General features: G+C 32.0%; 1 protein-coding gene across 1 annotated transcript in view; it reads right to left on the bottom strand.

The window, feature by feature from the left end:
• Positions 1-4530: 4530 nt before the first annotated feature.
• Positions 4531-15771, bottom strand: part of LOC134706183 (protein dachsous-like) — a 33536-nt gene continuing 22295 nt past the window's right edge. The window contains exons 13-17 of the mRNA XM_063564891.1: positions 12870-13053; positions 11540-11649; positions 9743-9892; positions 7002-7104; positions 4531-4832 (exon numbers count right to left, since the gene is read on the bottom strand). Coding sequence (XP_063420961.1) covers positions 4531-4832; positions 7002-7104; positions 9743-9892; positions 11540-11649; positions 12870-13053 — 849 coding nt within the window. The remainder of the gene's footprint in view (positions 4833-7001; positions 7105-9742; positions 9893-11539; positions 11650-12869; positions 13054-15771) is intronic.

Below are 15771 nucleotides of genomic sequence, written 5' to 3'. Positions count from 1 at the left end.
GTTCGATAAAGTCCTAAAATGGCCCCCTTTTTTAGATAGATAGTTTATTCTCATAAAACCATGCAAATACAAAGGTTACTGAGAAGTTGAAAATAATATACATAAAAAAAACAAATTATGCATTTAAAATGCATAAAATTCAAAAATTTCGGATGAGATAACATATTAAAGAATATATATATATATATATAAAGATTTTGATAGTCAAGTGCAATAGTTAAAATTGTATAAAGAAATACTTCCTATAAGTATAGGTATGGTATATAAATTATGGTTGTTAAGAAGGAGTGAGCTTACTATTAATACATCTTATAAAATTGCAGAGGTTTCTAAGTGTCTTTGTTTTTTTTTAATTAAACAGTTTGTTGAATGCAATAGTGTTATATCTTGGTATTAGTTCATTTGGAATAAATCTTCTTCTTTCATCTTTTAAAGCCGGACAAACAAAAATATAGTGGTATTCGTCTCCGATATCACTGTTCGTACATATTGAACATTTTCTATCGCTTCTGTTATACCATCTCCCCTTTTCTATTGGCAGTGAATGATTCGATGTTCGGAATTTACAAAGTGTATATATATCTCAGTCATTTATGATGTTGAAATAATTCTCAAATTCAAAATGTTCCTTAAAGAGCCTGTAAGTAATGCATTTTGATGTGCTCTGAATAGCTGAATTCCAACTTTGTTTAAACTGGTCAATTAATCTAAGTTTGATACTTTTGGTAACCATTTGGTGAGGTCTGTATTTTGCACATAAAATAAATTCGAAAATCCGGCATTGTCCAATATATTTTTAATGTTCTTTATCCATAAAATATCATCATTGTTTGTGTGATATCGGGAATATACAAATTTATATAAGATTGATGATAACTTATTTTCATCTATAAGCAGCCTGTACCAATATGTTATCATTCGACATTTAATGCTTATTTTCAATGGGTATCGTCCAGTTTCACCGTAAACAATCATGCTTGGGGTAGATCTCTTGAGGTGTAGTAAATGCTTTAAAAATTTGAGATGAACTTGTTCAATAATGTCATTTTTTCCAAATCCCCATACTTCACATCCGTATAGAAGAATTGGTTTCACCAGTTTGTCAAATAACTCTAATTGGCATTCAATTGATAAATTACACTGCCTTCCTTTTTTAATAACGTTGTACATAGCTTTTGTTGCTTTTTTTTTAGCGTAAATTTCAAATTCGAATTCATTGACCAGTATCACGTTATATTATAGCTAATAAATTGACTAGATACATGTAGGATATAAGCTATTTTGTTGAAAATTTTACGTTTCTGCGTTTCAATATGACGTCACAAGTTGTACTCATATTGATTTTTTACGACAAAATCAATGAAAATGGGTAAATTTCCAAAGATTATCGAACAGGAAACATAGAGCGCATACAACGACAACAAAGAACTTTTACAATAATGTTTGTGAAGACATTTGACATGTCTTTTTTCAATATTAAGCTTGTCGACGCTTGCACTCTATGTTTCCTGGTCCTGTATTTGGTTGAAATCCAGCTGATTTTGTCAAATTTCACCAAAATTCCTTATATTGACCTTTTTGGTATGTAAAAATCAACGTGTTAGAATTAAACTTTGACAACAACAGCTCTGTTTAACTTTCTCATATGTCTTTAAGGCAACTTAAAACACTAATTGTCTTGTAACCATGAACTTTATAACTGGGGCCAAATATGGCACTTACCGAACTTACTCCTTTTATGAAAATTGTTAAATATTGACTAAAAAGGGCAATAACTCCAAAAGGGGTCAACTGACCAGATTGGTCATGTTGACTTATTTGTAAATCTTATTTTGCTGAACATTATTGCTGTTTACAGTTTATCTCTATCTATAATAATATTCAAGATACATGTAATAACCAAAAACAGCAAAATTTCCTTAGATTTACCAATTTAGGGGCAGCAACCCAACAACGGGTTGTCCAATTCATCTGAAAATTCAGGGCAGATGGTGATGTGTTTGTAGATCTTACTTTATTGACCATTATTGTTGCTCAATTATCTGTATCTATGATGAACTTGGCGCAGTAACTACAGTGGAAAATATTTTCTAAAAATTTACAAAAAATTACAAAAATTTACGACTATTGGTCTATGTGAATATTAAACAACAAAGGGCACAGATGGTAACATGACAAAATTGTGTTTTGGTGATGGTGATGTGTTTGTATTAAACATCATTGCTGCCTACAATTATCTCTATCTAAAATGAACTTGGCCCAGTAGTTTCAGTGGAAAATGTTAGTAAAAATTTACAGTTTATGAAAATGGTTAAAAATTGACTATGAAGGGCAATAACTCATTAAGGGATCAACTGACCATTTCGGTCATGTTGACTTATTTGTAAATCTTACTTTGAACAAAATTGCTGTTTAAAGTTTATCTCTATCCATAATAATATTCAAGATAATAACCCAAAACAGCAAAAATTCCTTAAAATTACTAATTCAGGGGCAGCACCCAACAATGGGTTGTCCGATTCATCTAACAATTTAAGAGCAGATAGAACTTTACCTGATTTACAATTTTACCGCGTGTCAATTTGCTCTAAATGCTTTGGTTTTTGAGTTATAAGCCAAAAACTGTATTTTATCCCTATGTTCTATTTTTAGCCATTGCGGCCATCTTGGTTGGTTGGCCGGGTCACCGGACACATATTTTAAACTAGATACCCCAATGATGATTGTGGCCAAGTTTGGTTTAATTTGGCCCAGTAGTTTTAGAGGAGAAGATTTTTGTAAAGGTTAACGACAACGGACGACGACGGACGACGGACGACGACGACGGACGACGGACGACGACGACGGACGACGACGACGGACGACGGACGACGACGACAGACGACGGACGACGACGACGGACGCCGGACACAAAGTGATGGGAAAAGCTCACTTGGCCCTTTGGCCCAGATGAGCATAAAAGTTGTACATTAATTTATATTTTAAAATTGTAGACCGACTTCATCCTATATTTTGTCTAGCAAAGTCAGTTGAAATAGTTTTTTTTCAAAACGAACCTAGTCTATGTGATCATGACGTCTACATATATGCAATATAATTTTAATTGTTTGGAAATATCGTTTTGATAGACACAAACACTACACATTAGCGTTAAATGTATCGTTTAACTATTTTGACAACTCTTTGACAGCTACGATCGATGGTCGTCTCTTTAAACAAGCAACAAAGTGCGTATAGTAAGTGTTTATCAACTAGTGTTGGTTTCTTTACTGTTAATCTTTAATGTGATTGCGGGTTCTGCAGTCAATAGTTATTGTATAAATTCATTCTGACTATTAACAGTAAAATAGCGAATGGAAACGAGTTATTTGTCAAAACAACAACAACCCGACTAAAGAGCAGACAACAACACAAGGTCTTCAATAAATCTACAAGTCAGCGAGAACATCCCATCCCGTAGGCGGGCTTTAGTTGGCCGTTAACCAATCGTGTATACTATTTGAGCAAAATGAACTTCACACTCAACTCTTTAACATATAAATGAACTAAAATTAAACAACACACAAAACTATCAAAGGCTAAAAGTATCCTGATTTAAGAAAGGTGCATACATATAGTGGGGTTAAACATGTTTTGTGAGATCTTGAACCATCTTACCTCCTATACTTTGCATCTAGCCAAGGACAGGGTATGATAAAAATGAAATTGCTCCCTTAAGGAATAAGTTTATATATAGAACATTAAGAGCCTTTGTATACAACTAGACAAAACTATAGTTGTTGTGTTCTGGTGAAAGGAATATTGCCTATCAACGGATTTACTAAATAGCCAACATAATCACTTATGAATTGCTCTCTCATTACAAATTAGTACGATTAAAAAAAGCATGGTTTGGTTATCAATAACCGTACGGCTGTCAACATTGAGCAAAGCTAATACCGCTCAGTTAGCTATAAATTACCCCAAATTACATATTTCAAACAATTTAAACGAGAAAAATGACGAGAGACCTAATTTATGTAGAAAATTTGAACGAAAAACAAATATTAAACCCATCAACAAATGACAACTACTGATTTACGGGCTCCTGACTTAGGACAAGCACTTATATACACAATGTGGACAGAGGTGTAACCTTGCACCATACGAAAGAACTATTAAAATCAGTTGAAAAAGATTTCAGATGGATACAAATAGTAATAACATAGTCTTTTACTAAGCTTTCATGTCAAGTTGTAATGCAACCTTATTTCACAATAAGTTGACAACTCGCACTGTTTTCAGGCCTATTGATATACGTATTGGCTGAAAACCCTTTCACTTAGTACACATATGATAAATGTTTGGAAAAGCCAAAAGTATACGACTTTTGACGAGTGAAACACAAAAAAGTGACAGAGCACCAGAAACACGTGTGTAATCAGAAATGTTGGTTCACAAACATAAGAACTAAAGTATATGTAATCATCAAACGGAGGGCTATACAACTATACAATTTATGAAAAGTTTTATTCTGACTAAACGAAATAGCTACTTACCGAGGCTATAAACCAACATTCCGTTTACACCAGAATCGTTGTCTGTAGCATGTATTTTGTCAACGATAACTGTTCCAGGATCTGCATCACGTGATACATTAACGTTGATGTCGGGGGTAGATATAACAGGTGTGTTATCATTAACATCCGTTATAGTAATGCTAAGTGTGGCGGTAGAAGACAGTGTAGGTACACCTTTGTCCGATGCGCTGAGAGTGCATGTGTTTTGTACATCACCTTTATCATAATCTAGGATAATGGTTGGCTTGACTTTCAGAAACATCTTATCATGAACTGAAAAAAAAACCACAAGCCAGTGAAGAAATGCGTTTTCCTTTGATCATGTACGTATTGACATTGTATGAAAATATAACTTTTTTCACAATTTAAACTTTTACTATTAGTTTAGTAGTTGTATATATTGTTGTTTTTTTTTTATAGCAAAAGTACTTTACAATAAGACAACTATTGACATTTGTATGTGAAAAAAGACTTATTGTTCTGGGGCTGTCGTTCAGTGGTTTTCGTTTGTTTGTGTTGTTCAGTATTATTACTCGTTTTTCGTTTTTATATAGATTATATGAGTACATGTTACACAAACTACTGTACTACGTACTACAACTGTTGCTTAATGATATGGCTAATCGTCTAAGGAGATCTCTATCATTAATATGTTATTCTGAACAAGTCACAATGTATTAGTTCATTCTTCTGACACCACTTATGCGAGACATTTACAACGTTTCTTTCTTTGGTTTTACAACAGCTTACTAGAGAAGATTAAACCGATCATTTTCAATATTATTTGCATAGTGAAAATTGTTAATGTGTATTTTTTTCTAAAAGTTTGCCATCCTATTCAATGGGCTGTTTGAGTAGTTCTATTTAAAACCCCAGTGTAGAGATGTACTCCTCAAAGTTATCACAAGCGCAGTAGTATTCACTTCAATGTTGACATGAATTAGCATTGATATGGTCATAATTCTATATTAACCGTTTAGATTTTCTTTTTCGAAATACCAAGGTTTTTCTACTCAAGAAAAAGATTACCTCAGCTTTATTTGGCAAAAACTTTCGGACTATTTCGTTCTCAATCCCCTTCATCTTAATACTGTATTGTTTTTGAGTAGTTTTTTGGTGCCTTAAAACAATTCAGAAAACCGTGTATCTTAAACTCATCTTTTCGGAAGGCAACCAATAATAAAAAGAAGAACACTGAAAATTGTGGAATTTTAAATACTTTTATAAAAACAAATAGAAGATGTGGTATGATTGACAATGAGACAACTCTCAACATGAGACTACAGTGACATAGAAAGTAACAATTATAGGTCACCTCTCAGTCACAGTCAGGGACACACATGACCATGTGCAATGCAAAGATAAAGGTATCGGCAAATCGTAGATCTATGAATGTGTATATGTATATAACATGCAAGTAATATTAAATTTTCTTTTAGTTTACTGGTAAAACAATCAATATTTATATCACTAAAACAATATTCAATGTCCTTATTACAGTGTTGAATTGGTTACCTTTTAGATTAAGTGTTTATTAAAAGGGGCGATAAGTTTACAAGGATCGTTTCTAAATTTTCGGGCACGGTTTACAAGATTTCCGTCAAACTGAGGATGTCATATCTTGTTAAAAATAAGTTTACTACAGGTACAATTAAACTGTAAAACCAAATCTTTATATCAATGGAAAAATTAAGTAAAGGTGTTGAGTAATTTATTGTTACGAAATCCATGGCTTATTGGTTTACCAGTAATTCATAGATTACGTTCGTTATAATAAAAAAAAAGACACAAAAACACGGGCATAGCGAACGAACTTTGAAATATAAACACTGTAAGATGCCACCAAAGGAACATCACCATCTAAAAAAATTTAGTGTGGAGTTTCCCGTTACAGACCGACATATCTAAATCTAAGAAAGGACAGTTATTACCGTTATTTTTGTGATTTTACTTTTTATTAACGTTTAAATTTGATTTATTGAAAGAAAGTTCCGTTGGGTACATTTCAGAAGTATATTGAGAAAATTTGTTGATTGTTTAACGTAGAGATGTCATCAAGACTACGGTAAGTGTTGTTGAATTCATCAATTAATGCAATTTGGACCAGTCTTTACTGAGTTTGGTCATAAACTCTCTTTCATAACAGTACAAAAACAAGTCTGCTATTTAAGGGGCGCAATTTTAGTGCCCATAGGAATACCTATATCCTGTCGATAATCTAATTTATGTTAGTGAATTATACTAATAATTTCTACTCCTTTCAGGATAGATGGCTGTTTCTTTTTTATTACCTGGTTATTTCTGGCAGTTCATTAAACTGCTATTGAATTTCGTTTCCATGTGATAATATTACCATTGGAGTTCTCACTACTGCTGATTTAAGCAATAAAGAGAAGTTACAAATATTTGTTTTTATGTAGTAATGTTGAAAAATTGACACACCTCTGTAAACAGTAAACCAACAGTCGACATTATTGACAATAGACAACTCTATATCTCCATTCTCTCTGCTATCTTTATCGTGCACCATTCCAAACGATGTTTGCTGTGTAAGGAAATAGATTTAAATACATGTGTTATTATATAAAGGAGGAAGTGGTATGAATGCCAATGAGACAATGTTTCATCCAAATAACAATCTAAAAAAGTAAACCATTATAGGTCAATGTACGGCCTTCAACAACTTGGCTCACACCGACCAACAAGCTATAAAGGGTCCCTAAATTACTAGTGAAAAACCATTTAAACGTAAAAAAACAACGGTCTATTCTACATAAAAAAACTAGAAAGTTCAACTACCTTTTAAGGTTACAATAAGCCATGAGTTATTATGGACGCAGACATTTTGTGAAAACATGGTATTCAAATTAAAGAGTAATGCTTATCATGATTAGTCGATAAGTGCGCCCGTTTTTTTTCTATTGAAGACTCCGTGCATTCTGCATAATACCAAAGGTCAAATAATTTATTTTTTTGCCTTAACGACACAAAGATGTCTTTTCAACAATAGAATGAGACACGCATGTCTAAGTTCAAAATTGATCGACATGACAGATAAATACAAATTACGAAAAGCAATGGGATCCTATTAGTTTTGGACCTAATAGCACTGTCCGAAAAATATTTCTTTAATTCTAGCATATTTTTGTTTTAAAAAAATCAACTTTCTAAATAAAATTGAGAATGGAAATAAGGAATGAGTCAAAGAGACAACAACCCGACCATAGAAAAGACAACAGCAGAAGGTCACCAACAGGTCTTCAATGTAGAGAGAAATTCCCGCACCCGAAGGCGTCCTTCAGCTAGCCCCTTAACACATAGTTTCGAAAGTCTGCTTCACGAAAAGGGCTGCCACTGATGCATATGAAGAAATTGATTGTTTATTTCAATCTAAAGGTTGCAACAAAACTGTATGTTAAATTTATACTTGTTTCTACGTTGTCAGAGTAAGAGTTTATGATATCTTGAACTGCGTCGATATCCTAGATTATCGTTAATTGCAATTTTGATAAGAACATATTTGTAATTTTCAAGGTATAAGACTGCAAATTAAAATAAATTGCCTAAAACACCCAATTTGTGAAGGAAATATTTCTGTAATGCAGCATAAATCTGTATTATTTGTCCTTCATCTGGATATACCCTTCTTGTTTGTGTCTCTATTTGTTTTTGTTAACGAGTATTATTTAAATAAAAAAGGGATTGCATATACACGTATAAAACCTAAAGCTACTCTGCCTTCTCAAGATTGACAATTATAACAGTTGTAAACTTTCATTTTTTTGGTCTTATTTCATTAAGGCATTTCTATTTCTTAGATTCATTCTGAACTATTTGTTGTAAATGTCTTGATATGAAGAAAAGGCATCGGTATATGACTGATTCACATTAAAGAACTTGTAAACTATATTAAGATTTGAGTTATTGTATCATTCACGTATATCCAACAGCTACGTTTTATACTATAAATATTATGTCTATTTTAAAGGATAAAATCCGTGCGCTAAGAAATTTATCAGCAAAACAGATTTCCTAAGTTGCGAAAATTATTCAGCCAGGAATAAAGGCTTAAGTCGCATTCAAACATTTTAAAATCAAATGTGAGGACATATTGCTCTAAATATTCACCCAATGATTCAGTTCATATGGACTTTATTGCATATGAAGCCTTTGGAAACACAATAAATCGATTTCTATCCTTATCTTATTAGAATGTCGATTGCATTCTCTGATTTAACGTTGATGACTGGTGTTCATCGTTTTAACATTGTTTCAACCCCCGATTGTACAGATAAGTGAAAACCAATAAGTGGAGAAAATTGAAAAATTCCGTTTCACTTCCTTATGCATGTGTCGTAACTACAATCCCGTTTCCTGTTCACGAATATGACCTATCGCATTATACTGCTTATCGGCTTTGTGATAACACGAGCAAAACAACGAGTGCCACATGTTAACCCTTTAGGAGCACCAAATATCACTCTGAGTTTTAGGTTGGTTTCGTGTACTATTATTTGTCTCTTTGTTTTGTTTGTGGTGAACTACATATGCTGACAAACAACCGTATGAAGTATGGGAGATTTCTTTCAAGCGAAAATATTTTTAAATCAAATAGTCAAAGTTCCATAAGACAAATTAACGATTAAGCAAGTTTAAGAGAATGTAATGACAAAAAATCCTACCAATTATGATAGTTGTAATGTCAAACGGACGGATAGAGACCATTTATATATTTCCCGCTGGTCGACGAAATGGGGGGGGGGGGGGGGGGGGTAGATGTTATTTGAGTAATTTTGTAGCAGACGTTTTCAGTTCTTATATTATACATTTGAAGAATTAAATGCTGTATTTCAATTTACAGTGGTATTTCCGGTCTACTCTTGACAATGTTTAACCTTCTCTATACATGCTACAGTCATAGATATAGGAAGATGTGGTGTGAGTGCCAATGAGACAACTCTCCATCCAAATAACAATTTAAAAATTAAACCATTATAGGTTAAAGTACGGCCTTCAACACGGAGCCATGCCTATTAACTATAATAGTTTAAAAAGGTAATCTAAAGCTGAAATATATATAACGCAGAGAAAACGTGATGAACAAATGATATTTCGGAAATACAGTAGGTATCAACCTTGATATAGCAATGCTGAAACTAAATTACTATTTTATTCCTACTTACATTCGTGTTGATGTTCGTATCTTCTGGTAAAGAAATTGTGAAAACATGATTGGTATGTCCTTCAAATTCTGGTACGTTGTCGTTATAATCTAATATATCTATGACAACAGAAACACTGGAACTCATCGTTACATTATTTGGATTAAATGCCTACACAAAAAAATGATAACAATACATTGAACATTAAAAAAAAGCCAATCCAAATTATACCTGAGTTATTGCGGTACTAAAAATGATGTCAGGTACAAGTTTAACTAGCTATAAAACCGGTTTTAATCCACCATTTTCTACATAAAAAAATGCCTGTACCAAGACAGTTATATGATAGTGGTTTCCATTCGTTTGATGTGTTTGAGCGTTTATTTTCTATTTTACAAGGTACTTTCTGTTTTGTACTCGGAGTTCGGTATTTTTGTTATTATTTTATTTTTGGTTGATTTTGAATATTTTAAAACTAATAATTGTGTTCGCTCAAGTTGTTCTTTTGACAAGGGTTTTACAATTAAGAACAACATGGACAATGCAATAACTTGCTTGTGATTGGACTGTAAATTCATTTAATGATATTCCTTATTGGTTTTAATACTTTAATACCACTATCAATGATGATATGGTTTAAATTATTGATATAAATAGTTTTTCGTGTGTGCGGAGATTTATTTTCCCGAGGGTATCACAAGCCCAGTAGTCAGCACTTTTTGTGCCTACATGAATTGTCATTGATATGGTTATATTTATAAATTTACTGTTTACAAGTTTTTGAATTTTTTGAAATACAAAGGCTTTTTTACCTCAGGCATAGATTACCTTAGCTGTATTTGGCAAAACTTTTAGGAATTTTGGTCCTCAATGATCTTCAACTTTGTTTATTATTTGGCTTCTTTTTTTTTTTTATTTTTTTTTAAACTTTTTTGGATTCAAGCGTCACTGATACAATGTAAGTCTTTTGAAGACGAAACGCGCGTCTGGCGTATATACTAAATTTAGTCCTGATATCTATGATGAGTTTATTTGCATGAAAAACAATAAGACAAACGGAGAACTAGATTTGTTAATGTCTGTGTCATTTTGGTCTCTTGTGGACAGTTGTCTCATTGGCAATCATACCACATCTTCTATTTTATAACACAAGTTATACATGTTATATAATGGATAAATTGTGCCTGAATTTTATCATAATTGATGAAGGAAAATCTAAAACGGCGCTTTCAATGTATGAAATATCTAAAGTCTACTTTCCATTGTTTTGTATGTTTTGGTATGCGTATCTATTAACAGCAGAAAAGAGTATGGACATTGCGGCCCGCCTTTAACCCAAGAAAACAAAATGTTTGACAACTTTTTTAAATTTGCTAATTATAATTCTAAATAAATCAAATCAAATAAAGACATAAATGAAAAACCTGAAATTATTTATGAAGAGCCCTTCGTTTATAGTAAACTACAACAAAAGGCAAACGTTATGTGCAAATGCGAAAAAAAGCGTTATTTAAATTAAAGAACATATTAAAAAAAAACATCATGTCACACTTAGTAAATATTTATTCATTTGATTTTCCAACACTTTACTTAGATTAATTTTGTCGGTCATTCAAAACATGTAATGGTTAAAGAAATGTAAGTACTTATTCGTCAAAAGCTATTTGGTCTAAAACAAATTGTAATATTAAATGAAATCTGTCTCAGCTCATTTTGTCGAAGCGAGTTGGTACATTCGTAATTTGAAATCGCAAAAATGGTTGAAGAGGAGGAAAACTAGGCTCATTGAATTTCGCTTCAAGAATCGAATATAATCACCTCGACCGTGAATTTACACTGTTTGATAACCTCGTAATCTACTTGATCCGCCAGTTGTAACACCATCGTATTAGATCCATCATCTTTTTTCCTGAACGCTGATAAACACCCTGGAAGGTAAGTTTATACATATAAGAACTACTTTTGGTATATTTATCATAGTTTCATACAAAATATTAGGTATTTTATCTATGGTAAGATTTTGTTTTGCATCATTTGACGTATGACGACGAATGCATTCATAGAATATTTACATGTTTATCAATTCGGCGAATATTTCAGATTTGAAACCTTCCCATCTCTTTGGATTTGATTATCATTATGTGACGTTATAATAGAATTGATAATCGTGATTGCATAATGTTCTATATTTGGAAGAATATTTTTGTCACGAGCTTCTGTGGCTTAGCCTCATATTAGCATTGTGGGTTGTTCTCATAATTATACCACATATTGTAAATTGTATTGCATTTGGCAATGTTTGGTACAGAGATGAACCATAATTTTCACCATTACAGTCTGGTATCATGGTTTGAAATATATAGGGGAAATGACAAATTTAAATTATAACTCAATATAGTTTTGATTGGGGTTTGTGCTCCGTCTTCAATTTTCTTTTTGTTTGTTTTTTAGCAAAGACGTTGTCAGTTTATTGTCGAATTACGAATTCGAACGTCAATCTGGTATATTTCACTTATCTTTCGCAAATTTCTCCATTATAACTTTTTACGCTTCAGACGTAATCATAATCAATTGTGCCTTTGACGAATTCGTGATAAAAATGAGAAGAGCATTATAAGGAAAGGAACTGGTTATGTTTTATTCACGAGTTTAAAACATGTTTTGATTTATTAATGAAACATTTAATTAAGCTTAGTCATGGACATGCTATAAAAAAGGTTTTGGTTGAAGAGACATTTGCATGGTTAATCATATGTTTTTACTGGTTCTTCGTACTGCAAAAACCACGTTACAAAAATACAGATATCTAAACTGTATTACTTTCTCTTATATTTGAGTGTGAATTCACATTACTATAAGACGTGTCACAGGACTTTTCTATCCCTAATTTATGTTTTTGGTTTTGGTGATATATTTGTTATTCTCATCGGATTTTGTCTAATGCTACGTCCGTTTCTGTGTGTGTTACATTTTAAAATGTTTTGTCGTTGTTCTCCTTCAATATTAAATGCGTTTCCCTCAGTTTTAGTTTGTTGCCCCAATTTTGTTTTTTGTCCATAGATTTACGAGTTTTCAACAGCGGTATACTACTGTTGCCCTTATCTATGAGACTGTTTTCTTAATTATTTCGTACATATGAAGAACATACCGTCTCCGTAAAGTTTGAATTCAATTAAAGCGTTGTCACCACTGTCAGCATCAGTTGCTGTTATCTTTCTCTCAGGAGGAGACACGACAGTATCTATTTGTTCCTTTTCGTTTATTGTAAAGAAATATGAGTTTTGAACAAATAAGGGCTTATTGTCATTTTCATCTTCAATCGTAACTCTGACCTGTGTGGGTAAGTAAATAAATTTTAATTTAAAATGAACTGAAAAGAGAAAACATTCATTTTTAAGACATATACCACAAAACACCTTTTTTTCAGAATTTAGATTATACAGCAAACGTGCGTTTGCCGGGTCAAAACATAAGTCTGGTACCTTGTAAAAATCATAAAAACAATAAAAAAAATATCATTTATAGTTTTATTCACAATACGTTTTTCTCAAGAAATGAATTAAGATGTTGTAGGTTTATTAGTGTTGAAATAGAGGGAATCGCATACGCTCTGTAGGAGCAAACTGTACGTCGACGTCACAAACGTCTCCTGCTATTCATGTATCGACCGTCATTGGAACTGAGACGACTACACTGGTATCTAACGATCCAAAACAACAAATACAAGGATTTATGTAATATATTTTATATTGATTTCTACAAAACAAGTGCAGAATTTCGATATCCAGTATTTCAATGTTGCATATATCTATTCTGATTAATAAATGAATGGCAATAATTTATTTTGAATTTATTGAACCATAAAAATAATTGTTGACTCTTCACATTGAATAATCCGCGAAGAGGATTATGTAAAATGTGAAGATTAAAAAATTAGTCAAAATAAATTATTGCCATTCATTATAAATAACTTTCTATAAAAAAAGGCTCAAAGAACTTTTTATATTAATGATATTATTCAATAACAACGTTCACACAAGTTGACGTATGAATACACAACGTCAGAGTGGGTGTGTCGCCATAAAAAATGACAACATTGAAAATAAAAGTAATACTTTTAACCAATCCAAAGACAGTAAAAACAATCAATTTATTTATTAGTTTTGGGTACATATCTCTATGCATTTTTGGTTATTTATGGGATAGAGATAAATTCCTGACGAAATCTGAAAAAAACATATATAGTTAGATTGTTATTATGTGTAATACGATTTGATGACATTAACAACGGTGAAAACTTGCTTTTGAAGGAACTTTAAGTTGTATCCTTGATTGACACGAAACAAAAATTCACAAATAATTAAAACAAGCTTGTGAAAGACAAAACTATGTGCGATATCGGTTGTTGATGTCTATCATTGCTGACATCCATTTCTTTTAAACCCTGCTGAATAGTTGTCTTATTGGTAATTATAACATATTGGTATTTTTTTGCTCTACTGTGCATCTTTTTTCTATTACAAAATGTTTTCCCATCTTTTTCGTCCAAATTATTTGTAAAAAAGCCTTTCCTTTTTCATTTATAATATAAGAGAGATGATATGATTGTGTATGGTACAATATTTACATAGTACTACAAAAGAATAATGACATTGGGTATACATGGTATATAGGAATACTGAACATGTAAAAGAGAATGTATTAGTTAAGCTAAAGTTATACGTAATAACAGGGCAAATACGTTATACTTTTTAGATACAGTTGGGTTATAAACTGCAAGAGAAAATACTTTTGACTTGAAAATGCCCTTATAGACATTTTTGTGAGTTCGTTTGTCGGGCGATGCATGTAAAGCAGAATACACTTACAACGAACCCAGACCAGATCCTTTGGAATTCATGTCATTCCCTCAGTTTTTGTTTGTTACCTTGTTTTGTATCTTCCTGATCGAATTACGCGACTTAAACATCAGAAACTAGATTTGTCTTAGTAAATTACTTTTAATGATGTCATGTGGAAAATATTTATATTGAGTATGGAGTAGCTTAAAAGTAGATATATTCAACATTTTAAAGAACATTTTACTATTAACAATAACCCTATTTCTCGTATCAAACATAAACTAAAAGAACTAGCCAAGGAATTTGTTTTTGTTCCGGCCGATAAAGCTGCTAATAATATTATTATTGTTTGACGTAAATTTTACATTGAGGTTCTGAAAAAGGAAATCACCAATTCACCAACATTCCAACTGACTCCATTTTCAGAAAACGAAATATGTAACAAACATAAACTTTTAGCCACCTCTTTACAAGCAGAGCCAAATACAATGAAAGTCCCAACTATGTATTGGCTTCCGAAGCTACACAAAACCCCTTACAAATATAGATTTATTTCGTCTTCAAGCCATTGTTCAACTACTAAATTGTCTATTCTTCTTACCAGCACACTTGGTACAATTAAAAACCTTATAATAAATTGTTCAAATAAGGCCTTCGAAAATAGTGGAATAAATTACTTTTGGAGTGTCAAGAACTCGTTGGAAGTACTTGTTAAATTGCATGCTTATATTGGTGATTTTGAATCTGTTCAAAGTTTTGATTTTTCTACCCTATACCACATTGCCTCACATTCTCATTAAGAAAAAAATCACACACCTAATTAAATGGGCATTTAAAAAATCAGAATGTGAATATATATTTTCAAACTCTTTTAGGTCATTTTTTAGTAGCAATAAACACAAAAACTATGTTAATTGGACATGCTTTGATACTATATATGCCCTTGAATTTTTACTAGATAACATTTTTGTTCGCTTTGGGGATTCTGTATATCGTCAGATTATCGGAATTCCAATGGGGACTAACTGTGCACCACTTATCGCGGACCTCTTTTTGTATTGTTATGAGTTACAATTTATGACAAAAATAAGCAAAGACCCATCAAAACAACATCTGATATACAAATTTAATAATACTTTGAGATATTTGGATGATATTTTGGCTCTCAATAATGACGACTTCAGTATGCATACTTATGAGATTTATCCT

Source organism: Mytilus trossulus, chromosome 2 (assembly GCF_036588685.1).
Source record: "Mytilus trossulus isolate FHL-02 chromosome 2, PNRI_Mtr1.1.1.hap1, whole genome shotgun sequence".
NCBI lineage: Eukaryota > Metazoa > Mollusca > Bivalvia > Mytilida > Mytilidae > Mytilus > Mytilus trossulus.
The sequence above is the reverse complement of the archived record's forward strand: the minus strand, read 5'-3'. Positions and strand labels throughout refer to the sequence as shown.